We start from the raw sequence: 13,839 nt of genomic DNA, 5'->3' as shown, positions 1-13,839 counted from the left end.
CGGCAACGAAGTCAATTGTCACTGATAGAGATTAACGCTTCACTAGGAAGTTTTGGTCAACAAATTTAAAGGAGCTGAGCACCAATTGACGTTGCAGTTGTCTATGTCAACTGCGGACCATCCGCAGACCGATGGTCAAACTTAGCGCATGAATCGCTTTGTCGAAGATGTTCTCCGCAGCGCCTGAGCTGAGACGCCGAGGCGCTGGAGCGCCATGCTGCCACTTGTAGTGTTCGCTATGAACAATGCAGTGCATTCGTCTACCGGCTACACGCTGTTTTACGTGAACTGGCCCGTTCATTCTCGCGTCTCACTGACGCAACCATCCCATGGCTCAGGGCTTGATGGGGGGAATAGCCGAACGGCTAGCCGATGTCAGCCCTCTTACCATCCGCAAAGAAGTCGATGACTTCCTGTATACCAGATTGAGTGTCCTAAGACACGTTTGCGGCTGAAAGCCAAGACATGCGGAAAGAATATACAGACGGAAGAAGCAGAAAAAATGTTGAAAACTTTTAGGTCAGAGACCTGGTTTTATTAAATGCTAAAACCTTCCTCCACTTTCAGTCTCTGCTGTCTTTAAGAAAAAGCTCCGTCCACGGAATATTGGACCTTTTAAGGTCGTGGCTAAGCGGGGCCTTGCGTTAACGCTGAACCCTCCGAGAAGGATGCGCACCCACCCGGTGGGTTCTGTTGACTTGCTTGATCAGGAATCCGGCGCAAGTGAACGCGGAAGCGTTGACGCCGGGGCGGCATCAAAAGGCGCTCGGACACCCAGAAAGTAAATCCGGTAACTGGTTTTGAGCTTGGAGTGCAACTCCGTTTCCAACGGCGCAAGTCTCTCCACCGTCCCACGAAGTGACGTATTCGTCTGCACGGCGCTAGGAGCCGCTCTGACAGAGCACGGTAGTTCTCAGCGTGAGGCAGTCAATGCACAAAGTACTCTAGGCTCTCGGAGCCTTCCGCTCAGCGGTGTGCGACCTCGGCAAGATGCATGGCGAAGTGCTGATGACGACGGACTTTGTCCTACAACGCTCGAAGAGCCGATCGACATGTCTTTATCGCACGCTGTCGACTCTTCACGATGATAATGGTGGCGTCCACCATCACGTGGAGCGTGTTGTGGGTCGACGTCGTCGACAGGCTCTAACCCAGTATCTTGTGAAGTGGCGGGGATACTCAAACTCGTGGAAGTTTGAGGTGCCACTTCGGCAAGACTGCCCAGACGTCGTGGGCGCTTATGATCAGAAGGTTCATGACGCTTTGCGTCATCGTGCGCTTTTTGGTAGTAGCCGGAAAGCCGGACGGCCATGAGCTGCGCTCAATCTATGGTCCTGAGCTGAGCTGCTGTGGCCATAGCCTCAACTGTGTGAAAACCCACAGAGCCCGCGGGAGTGTGATGGATGATTCCAAGTGTCGCAGGGCGACAATATGCAGGAAGACGGCGTTGCCCCTTCTGTTTGGCAAATTCAAATCGAAGATAGCGTTCTAAGCGCACGACGCCTTCTTTGTGGCTTCGCGGTAACGTAGACATCGCGCAAAGTTTTCGGTGCCGCAGCACCCACCGCTCAAAGAGCTCCTTATCATCTGCAGCGGTTTCGCCAGGGGTGAGCACGACAGGAATTGTCCGCCTTGCGGGTACGGGAGCACCTCCTCTTTAAGCTCGAAGTCGAGCGCGGTACCGATCCATTGGGATTTCTTAGAATACCAAAAGGCGAGCTTGGAGAGCTTTCTGCTGGTCAAGCTCAGCTTGTGTGATGACCGGGGGGGCGACTACGTAGACGCCTGACGATCGAGTGATCGCATCATTCGCTTCAGTAGCAAAATCCGACGAGCGGAAGCCGTATTCCACAGGCTCTAGGACCGAACGTGGATACGAGCGGAAGAGAGCCGCCTTGTGGGCAGCCTTAAAGTGCTGCTCCTGTGCCTAGTCGATGCTATTGGTAACAATACCACTTCCCCCGGAAGTCGAGAAGTCGAAGAACGGATACGGTGTCCGCAAAATTCGAGTGGGGCTTACGTTGTGCCGTCGGCGAATCTCGTCCTCCTCGTCTTCCCATGCTGGGAAAGGAGTATCCGACTCGTAGTCAGCATCCTCAAACTCCTCGGCGAAGAAATCCGTCGCCCGCGGTGTGTTGCGCTCGGTTGCCGAGGGCCGTGAAGCCGCGGACGTACTGTCCGGAGCTGCACCCTGTGCAGAAGAAGAAGGGCTTTGGCCGCGGGCGCCCTCGGAACCAGCTAGGCTGTGTGTTTTTGGTGTCATAGACACAGGGCTTATTGAGCGAAGAATATTCAAGTATGCATTTAAGAACGTAACGGTGTCTCAGACACGCGATCCTCGAAGGAGGCGACAGTTAAATGCAAATTGTGGGTTGATGGGGGAGACAGTAGCGGTGTTACACGTACTCTCGTATGAAAGGGCGGGTCACACAAGATGGTGTGACCGTAAGTGGGTGTGGATAACACAATTTGGTGTAATCACATAATGGTGTGGCGACACCGTAACAAGAAGCTACCACGCGGCAGGATTGCCAGAAGTAATGGATATTAATTAGGATTTACTATATTAATTTGATATCACTATTCAGATTAATACTCCTCCGCAACTTCAACAATTAGAAAGAATTTCAATTTTAACCGAAAGAACGCCTTTACCTCGATTAAGGTTTTAAGTACTTGGAGGAAGCGGATTGCGATCTACTGGTTATTGTAAAGAACGTAAGGTTGATGACCTTAAGTTAGCTTCCTCTTAGCAAAGAGCTACGGCAGCCCCTTGTGGGCTTCGTTCTAAAAAAAGTTGTAACGATGTAATGTGTACGTCCGCCATCTTACCCTGTCGCACGTATTGTCGAATATTGTCGAAGGACTTGTCCTACTTTTTCAGCTGTATACAGATTTACAATAGCTCATCATTTGTATTACAGTGTCATATGCATGTTATAGTCATACGTGCAGCACAGTATTGTAATGCGTAGAAATACAATGCTCGACTTTTCATATCTCTCATTGACTGATTCCAAATTTGCTAATGATCTATAGTTAAATTTACCTGACATTTCATATATCATCAATACCATGCATTACACGAATTGTGAACATTGATATGATGAAAAAAATTTGGTGATTGTCCTTTTGAATCACGCATGAAAAAAAGTTAGGTTGAAACCCCTGTATTTGTATCACAAGAGAAGGGGACCAATAATCATTAATTTTCTTACGATTAGAAATTGGTTGGCAGTCAAAACAAATATTGTTGCTCTTCATTAATTTATCCTCGAAGAGCTTGAATGAAGACTGGGCAAATTAAGGCCTAGTAGAAATACTGCATGTACAATGTTCAATGCTCCCCGAAGAATATTGAGACAAAGCCGAAAGAAATTAGTTTCTGCGATCCACACTAAACGATTTAATGCAAGACATTCGTTTTTTTGCAACGACAATATTCACAACAAACCTTCTCGCTGTTATCATTATTAAGTAATATGTCCTGTTTTGTTTAGTTTGAGCCAATCACATTGAACTCGTACGTTGAAGTGAAATCAGTTATATGGCCATGGATGAGCTGGAAGAGGTCATGCCTAATATGGCAGATATTTTGGCCGCTCAAGAAAGTGCACTAGCGTCAGTCTTTGGCGCATTGACCGCTCAGCTGCAACACTTAGCAACGTCAAACGAGCGGCAGGTGCAGCAAATAGCACAGCTCGAATCTGCGCAACTAAAAATGCGTCTAGCGATCAAGGAGCTGGAAAAGTCTCCGTCATCGGAGCCAGTGCCATCCCATATGTCGATACCAAAGACCACATTGAAAGAGTTGCAGCAAATGGTACAGCAACAAGTTACAATGCAAATGCAACGAATACTACCGACTCTGCAAAATTCTCAAACGAATGCGAGAGATGCTTTTGAATGGACACTGCTTGAGCAAAAGCTTTGCGATCTGGACAGTAAATTGATTGCTCGGATGAACAGGTTGCGCGATGATGCGACCAGTCATTCAATTGAGATGATAGAGAAGCTCGAGCAAGCAATCAATAACCATCTGGAGCAAAATAAACAGCAAGTTGATAAGTTGTCAAGAATGAAAATTGAAACGAATGAGCTCAAGCGGCGAGCAGATCGACAAGAGCAAAATATTGAAGATGTGCGAACAGGACTTGAGCTGCTGGCAAAATCGCTGGATAGTGACGATGCGGACTTGGTAAAGAGTGGAAAATCTGATGAGGTTGCAGGAGAGAGACAAAATGAAGACGAGATTTCAAATGACCCAGTCAAGACCACTTCGATGGTACAAGTTCGGCAGGTTGCTTATACAGAATTTGAAGAAGATCGATTGGATGAAAAACACGATGAGAAATTTACCGAAGTCGGTAAAGAGATCGAGGCACCAGCTGATGCATCATCGACAATTAGTTTCGAGCAGAGACGACAATCTTTCTCTCAATCATCAACGTACGAAGATACTTTATCACAACGCACGGAGATCACTATGGACCTCTTTCCCATAAAATCAATAGTTTCATTTGTGTCAGGACAAACTGTGGAGCAGCCAAATGAGAATCTTGGGTCACTTTCAACAGCTAGTGCATTTTTTCAGCAACTCGAACGAGAAAATAACGTCGCGGTTGCACCAACAACGTCTGTTTCTGCCAGTCATCTTTTCAATCCCAATTTAGTCATTGTTGAATCACCTACGACCGTATCTGCAAACCTCATTACAGCCTCCGAGACCGAGGGGGCTATGGCTGCCTCGGAACCTACCAGTGCCTCTTGTACGACTCCCATCCCATGTTCCGAGGCTACTACCGCACCAGCCGCAGCAGTACTAACTAAACTTCCCTCGACTCCCGTTCTACTTCGCGACTTCTTAACTGCAACAGCCGCGGTAACACTTGCTAGTCATCCCATGACCCCTGATTTACTTCTCGAGTCTGGCTCTGGACCAGCTGCAAAAGTACTTGCTAGCCGTCCCACGACTCCCATTCTACTTCCTGAGTCCGTCACTGCGCCAGCCAATGCAGTACTTTTTAGTCGTCCCACCACACTTCCCGTGTCCGTCAATAGACCAATCGCAGCAGTACCTGCTAGTCGTCCCACAACTCCTGTCACAATTTGTAACGACCAGGTCACACCATCAGTGTCAGTAACTGGACATGCTCTCACATCCATAAATGTCGTCAAAGTACACGATTTTAGCGCAGTAGAAAAGCTGATGGAGACAAAGCAAGAAGAAAATGGTTACAAAGGCGAAGAATTAGAAAAGTACAAGATTGTGCGTGAGAGAAAGTCATTGCAGCAGAATCGGACTCCTTTGGCTACACGTCAAGATGATGTAAACGATGAGGTGGAAGTATCCCGGCCACCATCAACAAAAAGCTTGACCCAAGTTGCGTCAATCAATCGTGCACGACAACGTCGCCCAAGTACCCTCAAAGTATCAAATGTCAAGTCTGAGGATCAATTAGCTATTATTGAAGGACCACTACCCCTTTCCATCCAAAGATCTATTAGCTCGCCCTCGTCGTGTACGCGTAATGACCCACGTCCGCCACTGACGAAGGCACAGATAAAAGAGCTGTGGCTGTTTCTGCTTGCTAAACTTGTACGTTTGAATCGGCTTCGTCAACTGAGTGGTAGTGTTGCAGAGGATACACTTTTCCGCCCTCAACAAACGTCTATGGGTTCTCGTGTCAAGCGACTGGAAGAAAGTTCAACCCGCTTCGACAAATCGCTTGATTATATGTCACGAATCGTTCAAGGCAACAGCTATACGATGAATGCACTGGAGGAAAGGTTGCCCGATCTACAAATTGTATTGAATATGGTACAATCGATGGAGCGATCTCAAATTTCGCACACACAAACTTTAGGGGATGTCGAGGAGAAATTGCAGGAACTGGATTTCGGCTTTCAGCGGCTGCGAATGTTGGAACGCCGCAGAAGCTCAGTCTCTTCGAAAGAGGTGACGAATGCAGTTTCCGCGCACCTTCAAGACGTCTCTGCAAGACTATCACATCAAATTTCTGCGTTTGAGGCTTCTGAGAAGATCTTAACTCAAGTGCGCGAGGCTGAACTTCCCGCTCTTCACGACAAAATTGATCTTTCGCTATACGCCATACGTCAAGAGGCAGATCTGAGGAGTAAAGAAGTTGCAGAGGAGCTTCGAAATTTGGTAGAGCAAGTCCAGACCTCGCAACGCGCTGCACATGGCACTCTCTTTACTCGCTTGAATGTGTTTTGCAATCGCATTTACCAGACTCTCCTTGGACTGAGTGGCGCAATGCTCCAATTCGCGAAACTTGTCGACATCGATCAAACATCAAAACTTTCCTCCCGCAGCACATTTGATGTGGGTATTGACTTGCTGAGCAACATTCTTACTCAACTTTTGGCAAGCTACCGGACTGTGTCTTTTGAAGATCCTGGATCGGATCTTGACGTTTTGGTTGAGTCATCTACATCTTTTCTGCAACAACTCGAAAAGCTTAAACGCGAAGCAGCGAATGCAAAAGTGACAGCACAAGCACGTGAAACAAGTGGCAAAAGTGACGCACGTGGTCTTAAGTTCGCACAAAGCTCAAGCTTTGACGACCATCTTGTCTTTATCACCACAGCCAAATTAAAAGATCTAGAGCGCACACTTGTGACTCAAGAAGATCAGAGGGAAAGTATTCAGACACCAGAGCTATTGTTTGTGATTCATGATGCGGTTGTTCAATTACGGTCAGTTCTTTATTTTCTACTGGTACACTCGCAGGGGATCAAGTCGTGCTCCCTAGTCGAAGAATTACGTTCTTCGCATGAAATAGTCCAACATGCAGTGAAAGAGCACGGTTTCACCTTAAAGCATCTTGACTCGACTGTTGCGATCGTCAAGATGATGAACGCGCGTCTTGATCGATTCATGGAGCTTTCATTTACTTACGCTAAGGAGGATGACGTCAAGAACTCGATACAAGAATTAATGACATCAAACAACGACATGCAAGATTTTCTATCATCAAGTCTTGAGGTGAATCGCAGCGAAACAATTGAACGGGACGGTCTCTTGGGCGAAGAGATGAATCAGCTCGTTGCTCGTGTGAATAAAAAGCTGGACAAGGACGAGCTGCTTTGGACGCAAGAAGTTTTGGAGCGACAACTACAAAACATTGCTAACACGTCGCTTGATGACAGCGATTTGGTCGATATTCACCGGAGACTAGGGCGCAAAATGGACAAGAGTCAACTAGAGGCAGTTTTGCAAGGTCACCGCGGCCAATTGAAGCTTGGATCCGCTCAATCGACGACGAAAAACGATAAAAATGGTCAACAATATGCTCCACTTGTAGCAGCCAAGTGCATTTCCTGTCAAGGTGAGCTGCCACCAACGATAGCCATGATAAAAAGTGTCGTTCGTGATCAAATTCACCAGGAATTTGCCAGATCGCGCACGCAGAACATGTCACCGTCTTCCCTACACACCTTTAACGTCTCCAATCATCGAAATCTGGGCGCTTTTAAGAAAGAGCTTCTTCTGGCTGCACTGCAACAGCAACGAAGCTCGAGTAAAAAAGAAAACGTTGAAAACAAGCATCCATTTTCAAATAAATAAACCTATTATTTGTCCACTCTCCGATATCGTGCACTTGTTAATTCATCAATTTAGCCACGCGCAGTTAAGATTATTAAAAGACTCCCACTGCCACGAGGATGGCTTGAAGAAGCTGTGACGCGATTTCTTTGACCAGGATCATGCTGTTCTCGTCTTGTGCCAGTGTATAGACAATAGGGTGGAGATTGTACTCCACAATAAACCGAGCTGGTGAAGTGTGTGACTCAAAGAGGCTCTTCAGCATCTTAAGAAGATTTTTGCGCACGATTGCCTTCGACATAAGTCGCAGTCGTGTCAAGATCTCAAGCACAAATATACCACTGCGACCAAGAGCCTGATTGAGTCGAACTGAACGATTCATTATTTCCAACAATGGCTCGAGCAAGTTCTCAAATTCCGTGTCAAGAGCATTGTGGAAGCAAATCATAATCTTCATCAAATTTGTGGGGGCAAGCAATACGTTTTCCATCTTCATAGTGTCATGAACAAGCCATACGCTGATGGACTTTATAGCGTCAATCTGCCAGTATCTATCTTCGAGCAGTGCCAGAAAGAGCGTCACACTGTCGTAAGTCCACAAATGAGCTCTAGCCGTTGGCGACGCATGAGCTAGATCACACAAGATCGGAAGTGCAAATTGCTTTAGTGGGCTTGCGTTCTTTACTACCTTAATAAGTGACGGAATGACGCCAGCTTGGGCTGCGTGGGTCTGTCGATTTCTATTGATTCGGCACAAGTAAAACATCGACTGTAGCACGATATTCTCGACATCTTTCCGCTTCATATCCGAGGTCAATGAGTCTGTTGTCTCTTGCTCGTTGAGTAAGCGAACAAGAGTTGGAATTGCTCCAGCTCGGTCTAATTTTTCCAAAGTCAAGGGCTCCATGCTAAGATTCCGAATGCACTTAAGTATTTTCAACATTGCGAACACAAACTGATCCGAGTGGCAATTTAGCGACAATGATCGATTGCGTTCTAACTTCTTTTCGATGCTTAAAAGCGGAGAAGCCGAATGAATAGCTTCTAAAAGTCGTTCTAGAACAGCCCCGTCGCACATATGCTCTTTAACCACAGCATCTCCCTGAGAAAACAGCACGAAGATATCGCACGTCTTGTGGAATTCCTCCACGGTCCATTGTGTCCTCGACTTACAAACAGTCGTCTCTGCTTTTTCTTTTACCGCATTGTCGTCGTGACTTGCCGCCAATGAGCTGACAATGACGGAGAACACGAGTACAAACTTTTTTAACAGCCCTGCCTTGACAAATAGGCGGCAAATGTCATTCTTTGGAATGGTTTGAATACTGAAAACGCAAGAGATTCCATCCAAAGCAATCCGGACAAGATCCACGTCTTGTTCGAGGCTGGAAAGTTGGTTGGTTAGTGTCAAGAAGTCCACTAAGACAGGTAATCCACCGCACGCAATAAACATTTGGAGGGTTAGCGAGCTCGTTTTGCAACATTGTCGCACGAATTTGGCCGCCTCCATTCGTACAGCACATGCAAATTTGATGTGTTCAGGGCTAACTTCTCGACCAAAATGCTCTGGTAAGTAAAATGGATTGTGCTGCTTCGTGAGCTTGATAATTACAGGTACAAGACCAACGAGAGCTAAATTTTCTTGAAACTTTTTGTTCCCTTCAACAATCTACACGACTGCGTTAGTAGCTGATTAAACAGATGATTCAGTCGGTATAAAGTAAAATACCCACTTTGTTTATAACTCTGAGTACGGCATGCAGGACATCCATCTTTTTCATTTCTAAGGCCTCCATAATGTTTGGTACCACACCACCTAGTGACATCAAATCACGTTTCAACGTCACGTTCTGATCGAACAATTTTTCCTTGAAATTTAGAAAGTAATGGTTAAGTGGGCAATAGTTCAAACAAAGAATAAAATAGCTTAGCGCACCAAATCATTACAAGCATCTAGAATGACTTGATCATCCATGCTTGGATTAAGCAAAGACAGCAGCTCTACCACTCGCCCAGTTGCCTTTTGAATCGTGTCACGAGCAGTCAGGTAATCAAAGTCAAGCTCGTCGTCAAAAATGATCTCGTGCACACTTTCGTTAGATGATGACTCCAGATTACGATCGCGAAAACCGCCAGTGTGTAGCACCATATTCACTTTTGAGCTTTCGGCGAGCTCAAGACCATCGTCTTCACCATTGATCTCCTTGGAGGCATAGAGCGACGGCTTCGCTGGCATCAATAAAGCATGACCTGGCTCCATGTTCAATGCGCTTTGTTGCTTCATAGCAGTTTGTAACAGAAGTGTTTCATCAATATCGTCGAAATCGACGTCTTCTTCTGAATCTTCAACAAATTTATGGAGCTGCACTAGGCGGTTTTGTGCGGAAAGTAACGACGAGCGATCCCAAGAACTCATTCTGCGCTCATCTGTCTGGCTCTGATGTAGACGTACATGACTGTTAGTTCTATCATCTATTTTCTCCGCTAAGACCGTGATGTTTGTCTCTTCATCGTCCCACACATCGTTGTCAAATAGCACTTTTGCGTCTTCCTTGGAAAGCTGAAACTTTCGTTCACGCTGACCGCTCTCGGCTAACCTTTTGCTATCTTTTGTATCATTATCATCTCTCAGCACGAAAGGCGAAGGATCGGAATCCACGCAAAACTCATTGTCCCAATCTTCCACATCCTCGTCGGATTGTTCAATTGTAGTACTACGAGAACGCGAGGTGTTTGCTAACACAGGCGTGTCTACCGTCGACGAATTCTTTTCATATAGTTTAATTGTATTTAAGACAGCGTCGCGCTCATTGGAAGACGTAACACTCACAGCCACAAACTGTGAGCTTTGTTCAACCTTATTCTTCGGAATTTGTGCTATCCACGGATGCACAAGCAGCTCTTCAGCCGATGCGCGCAACCTCGGTTCTTTCATGAAACATTTCATGATAAAATCATGCAAAACCTAAGATATTAGCAGACGAACATGTAGCAATAAAAACAAGCACATAAAAATTTCACATCACAACACAATTTTGCACCGGTGACATGCGCTGCGGAAGCGGTGGGTGATCTTCTTGCACGATACGAAACAGTGCAGACATAGGTGACAAATCAAAATACGGTGGCTTAGTTGTCAATAGCTCAATTATTGTGCATCCAACGCTCCAAATATCCGATGCCGAAGACCAACCAGCCATTTCAATCACTTCTGGTGCCACTATAACACAACAATTCGTGAAACACACACACTAGCACATAAATACACAGAAACTTACTCCAATAGGGCGACCCTACCACCGAATTTGCCTTCTGCGTCTCACTGAGCTTGATTGCTACGCCAAAATCCGCTAACTTGACCAAACCATCCTTAGTTGTCAATATATTTGCTCCCTTTACGTCTCGATGCAACACGCCTTGCTCGTGTAGATATGCCAGACCTCTAAGTACTTGCGTGATGTACATCGCTACAAGCGTCTCTGAAAGAGACCCAAATTTTTTCATAAATTGCGCTAATGACCCATTCTCCATATACTCAAGCACAATGTAAAGATAGCCCTGTGTCTTAATTGTATCGTGATACTTGACAATATTCTCGTGCTTGAGTTTACGAAGCAAACTGATCTCCGACTATAAACAGCATTACATTTTGTCATCGCATAGTCAAGATCTATATAATTTTTTAATTAATTTGTGTACCTCAATAGACAGCAATTCATCTTTGTCAATGTCCCGCAACGATACTTGTTTTATGGCTACTGAGCGCCCATTCCGCAAATCCAGTGCTCCGTAAACGACACCAAAACCTCCGCGTCCAATTTCGGCTCCCAGTTGCTATAGAGTTGTCACAAAAAATTAGAACACTCGAAAGGTACTAATAATAGAATAGAGTTCAAACACGTATGCCGTACATAATGGGTGCCCACAAGCCGCACTTGATCCTGCTCCGCCTTCTTCCCAATCTTAATTGATGCAAGACTACCACGTGAGCCACTTGGACGTGCGGACCCCTGACTGTTGCGCGTGGATGCATCATCACTTTGTCTACTTCCACTGGTGGCGGAAATGTCATCCGTTTGTACGACGTGAAGTTCGCTGCTACTCATAGGAATCGCATCATCAAATCGCACACATCTTATTTTCGATTGTACAGTTGAACCTGTCTAAATTAAACCTGTTTAATTGAAAACCCTCTTTAAATTGAACAAAAGATATGTACCCATGTTGCGCACCATACAGAAAAACCTGTTCAATGGAAAGCCCTCTCTAAATTAAACACTGTCCTCCAGTCCCAGCATGTTTGATTTAGACAGGTTTTACTGTAATAAATTTGGGCCTGCTAGAAAAGTAACAGATATAATATTAAATGTAGCAGTTTACATGGTAGAAAAATATTTTGGTCATCTGCAATTAAACTACTTGCTTAATCTGTCAATCATTGTGGCTACATTCATGCTAGATAACATATAGGCGATTTTTCGTCTGTTTCATCAGTAATTGCGCTCCCAGATATCGTTCTTCTATTAAATATTGGTATCAAAATTTGAGAAACTAACATAGTTTCTCCGTGCCGGCTCAAGTCCACCTCTTAAACGACTTCATTTGCAGTCAAAATGGACTGCTTCGTTCCGTACGAGGTCATCTTCGAGCATAGTGGCTTTTTTGAGCTAGATAGCGCGTGGTCGCCCAAGCGGATAGACGGAAAGACCTCGCGGCACAGCAGGCGTGTGGTGACGCACGAGAGTCGTGCAACGGAGGGCATCGCAATAACGCCAACTACTATCATAGCGGTGGCTACTACCATAAAAGTCCAAACATTAAACCAACTTCCACCAAGATACTGAGCTCGGAAGGTTGGCGATAGTAGCGCATGGATTGGCATTGAGAACGGAAAGATCACTACCATGGCACTAAGTACACCAACACCCACCTTGGCTGTGCTGAAGTACAATAGCACAGCAAGGGACGGTCGCGCCAAATATGATCCACCCTCACCATAATGCGGTATGCTGCCACACAATCGATACTCCACAGGCTCGACAAAGTTGTGCAGCTTTATATCGAGTTGCGCGAGAAGGGGTGCCATGTACAATAGCCCTTGAAACCCGACAACACCAAGACAGCAAAGAGTTAGTGATCCAAGCGAAAATGCCACGCTAAACAGAAGCACGATAAAGCCTGCGGACGCTAGCAAATTGTTCAGCACCAAAAATATTAGCACTCGTGCTGCTTGAGGTAAGCCTTTTTTGTTCAGCATGATGCTTAGCGTTCTCATATGTATAATGCTACAACTCGATTCTCAACACCTTGATTATGTACCGTTTCTCGGTCGCTGTAATACTTTGTCGCTGCGTCGTGCTTACATGTGCACGTATCCTAGATTTTTGGTATACATGTAAATTACACACAAATGAATTCAGCTAAAGAATTAAATCATTAAAAAGCTGGAAACTGCCTTATGTGCTTTCAATTCAATGAATACAGATACAAAGACAAGTGTTTGTACGATCTTGACACTTTCAAAACAAAAGGTTTTTAATGCATGTGACAAATGCTGTTTGGTTATATTTCAGATTGATTTTCTTGACAATATTATGCGTGGGCGTGCAGAAAAAAATGCATTCAGTGTCTTAGTTAGTGCTGATATATGAGTTGAAATAATATCTCGAGGTCAATATAAATACCTACCAAATGTGTGAACATTACGGAACTTACCCCGTTACACTCTCCCCGCAAAGAAGAGAGTGATGGGGTTGCCCTGGTTTGGATCTCACTAGGCTTCCATACTGCGCAAAAAGATTTTCCCCAGAATTAAACAGCATTCTTTGTATTTTACTGTGCTTGCTCTTCGAGCATATATGCACCGGGGGCCCGTCTCGTGCACTAGAATGAATGCCTTTAAAGATGCGCGGTCCTTTTGATTGTTGCGCTTACAAATTTCCCCGGTGGGGATGCCGAGGTGTTCTTCAACAAAAAAACGGTCGTAGTGACTCTTCAAGTCTCGATTCGACACTTTCGCCCTCACGCTTCGACACATTGCCTAGCCATTTTACAAATACGATGCGCTCACTGCGCTCGGAATTCCCACTGCTCAAATCTCGAGCTTCTTTTTCTTATTTCCATCGGTTTAAGGTAGTGGGACATCTGGCCGTCAAACCACGATGATATCGAGCTCTAGTGTAACGGGTTTACACGTACCCTGGTGACAGGGGTGTGTGTCTCACGAGATGCGCATGGTGTGACCAGGGGTCGGGAATAAATAGTTTGCT

The 13,839-nt window shown here is 45.5% G+C and overlaps 3 protein-coding genes across 3 annotated transcripts; 1 reads left to right on the top strand and 2 right to left on the bottom strand.

Annotated features, from left to right (window-relative positions):
- Positions 1-3,553: 3,553 nt before the first annotated feature.
- Positions 3,554-7,591, top strand: PHALS_13089 (uncharacterized protein; the record flags this gene model as incomplete). Its single annotated transcript, XM_024728774.1, has 1 exon — positions 3,554-7,591. The coding sequence occupies one exon, from the start codon at positions 3,554-3,556 to the stop codon at positions 7,589-7,591; it is 4,038 nt and encodes a 1,345-aa protein (XP_024579218.1).
- A 73-nt stretch (positions 7,592-7,664) lies between these two features.
- PHALS_13088 (ste ste11 cdc15 protein kinase) lies at positions 7,665-11,676 on the bottom strand (the record flags this gene model as incomplete). Its single annotated transcript, XM_024728773.1, has 7 exons — positions 7,665-9,239; positions 9,304-9,438; positions 9,507-10,535; positions 10,612-10,790; positions 10,849-11,200; positions 11,270-11,404; positions 11,482-11,676. The coding sequence occupies 7 exons, from the start codon at positions 11,674-11,676 to the stop codon at positions 7,665-7,667; spliced, it is 3,600 nt and encodes a 1,199-aa protein (XP_024579217.1).
- A 482-nt stretch (positions 11,677-12,158) lies between these two features.
- On the bottom strand, positions 12,159-12,827 carry PHALS_13087 (uncharacterized protein; the record flags this gene model as incomplete). Its single annotated transcript, XM_024728772.1, has 1 exon — positions 12,159-12,827. The coding sequence occupies one exon, from the start codon at positions 12,825-12,827 to the stop codon at positions 12,159-12,161; it is 669 nt and encodes a 222-aa protein (XP_024579216.1).
- Between the last annotated feature and the right edge of the window lie 1,012 nt (positions 12,828-13,839).

Source organism: Plasmopara halstedii (genome assembly GCF_900000015.1).
Source record: "Plasmopara halstedii genome assembly, contig: Scaffold_650, whole genome shotgun sequence".
NCBI classification, from domain to species: domain Eukaryota; phylum Oomycota; class Peronosporomycetes; order Peronosporales; family Peronosporaceae; genus Plasmopara; species Plasmopara halstedii.
Note: the sequence above shows the minus strand (reverse complement) of the source record. Positions and strands in the feature narration are given on the sequence as shown.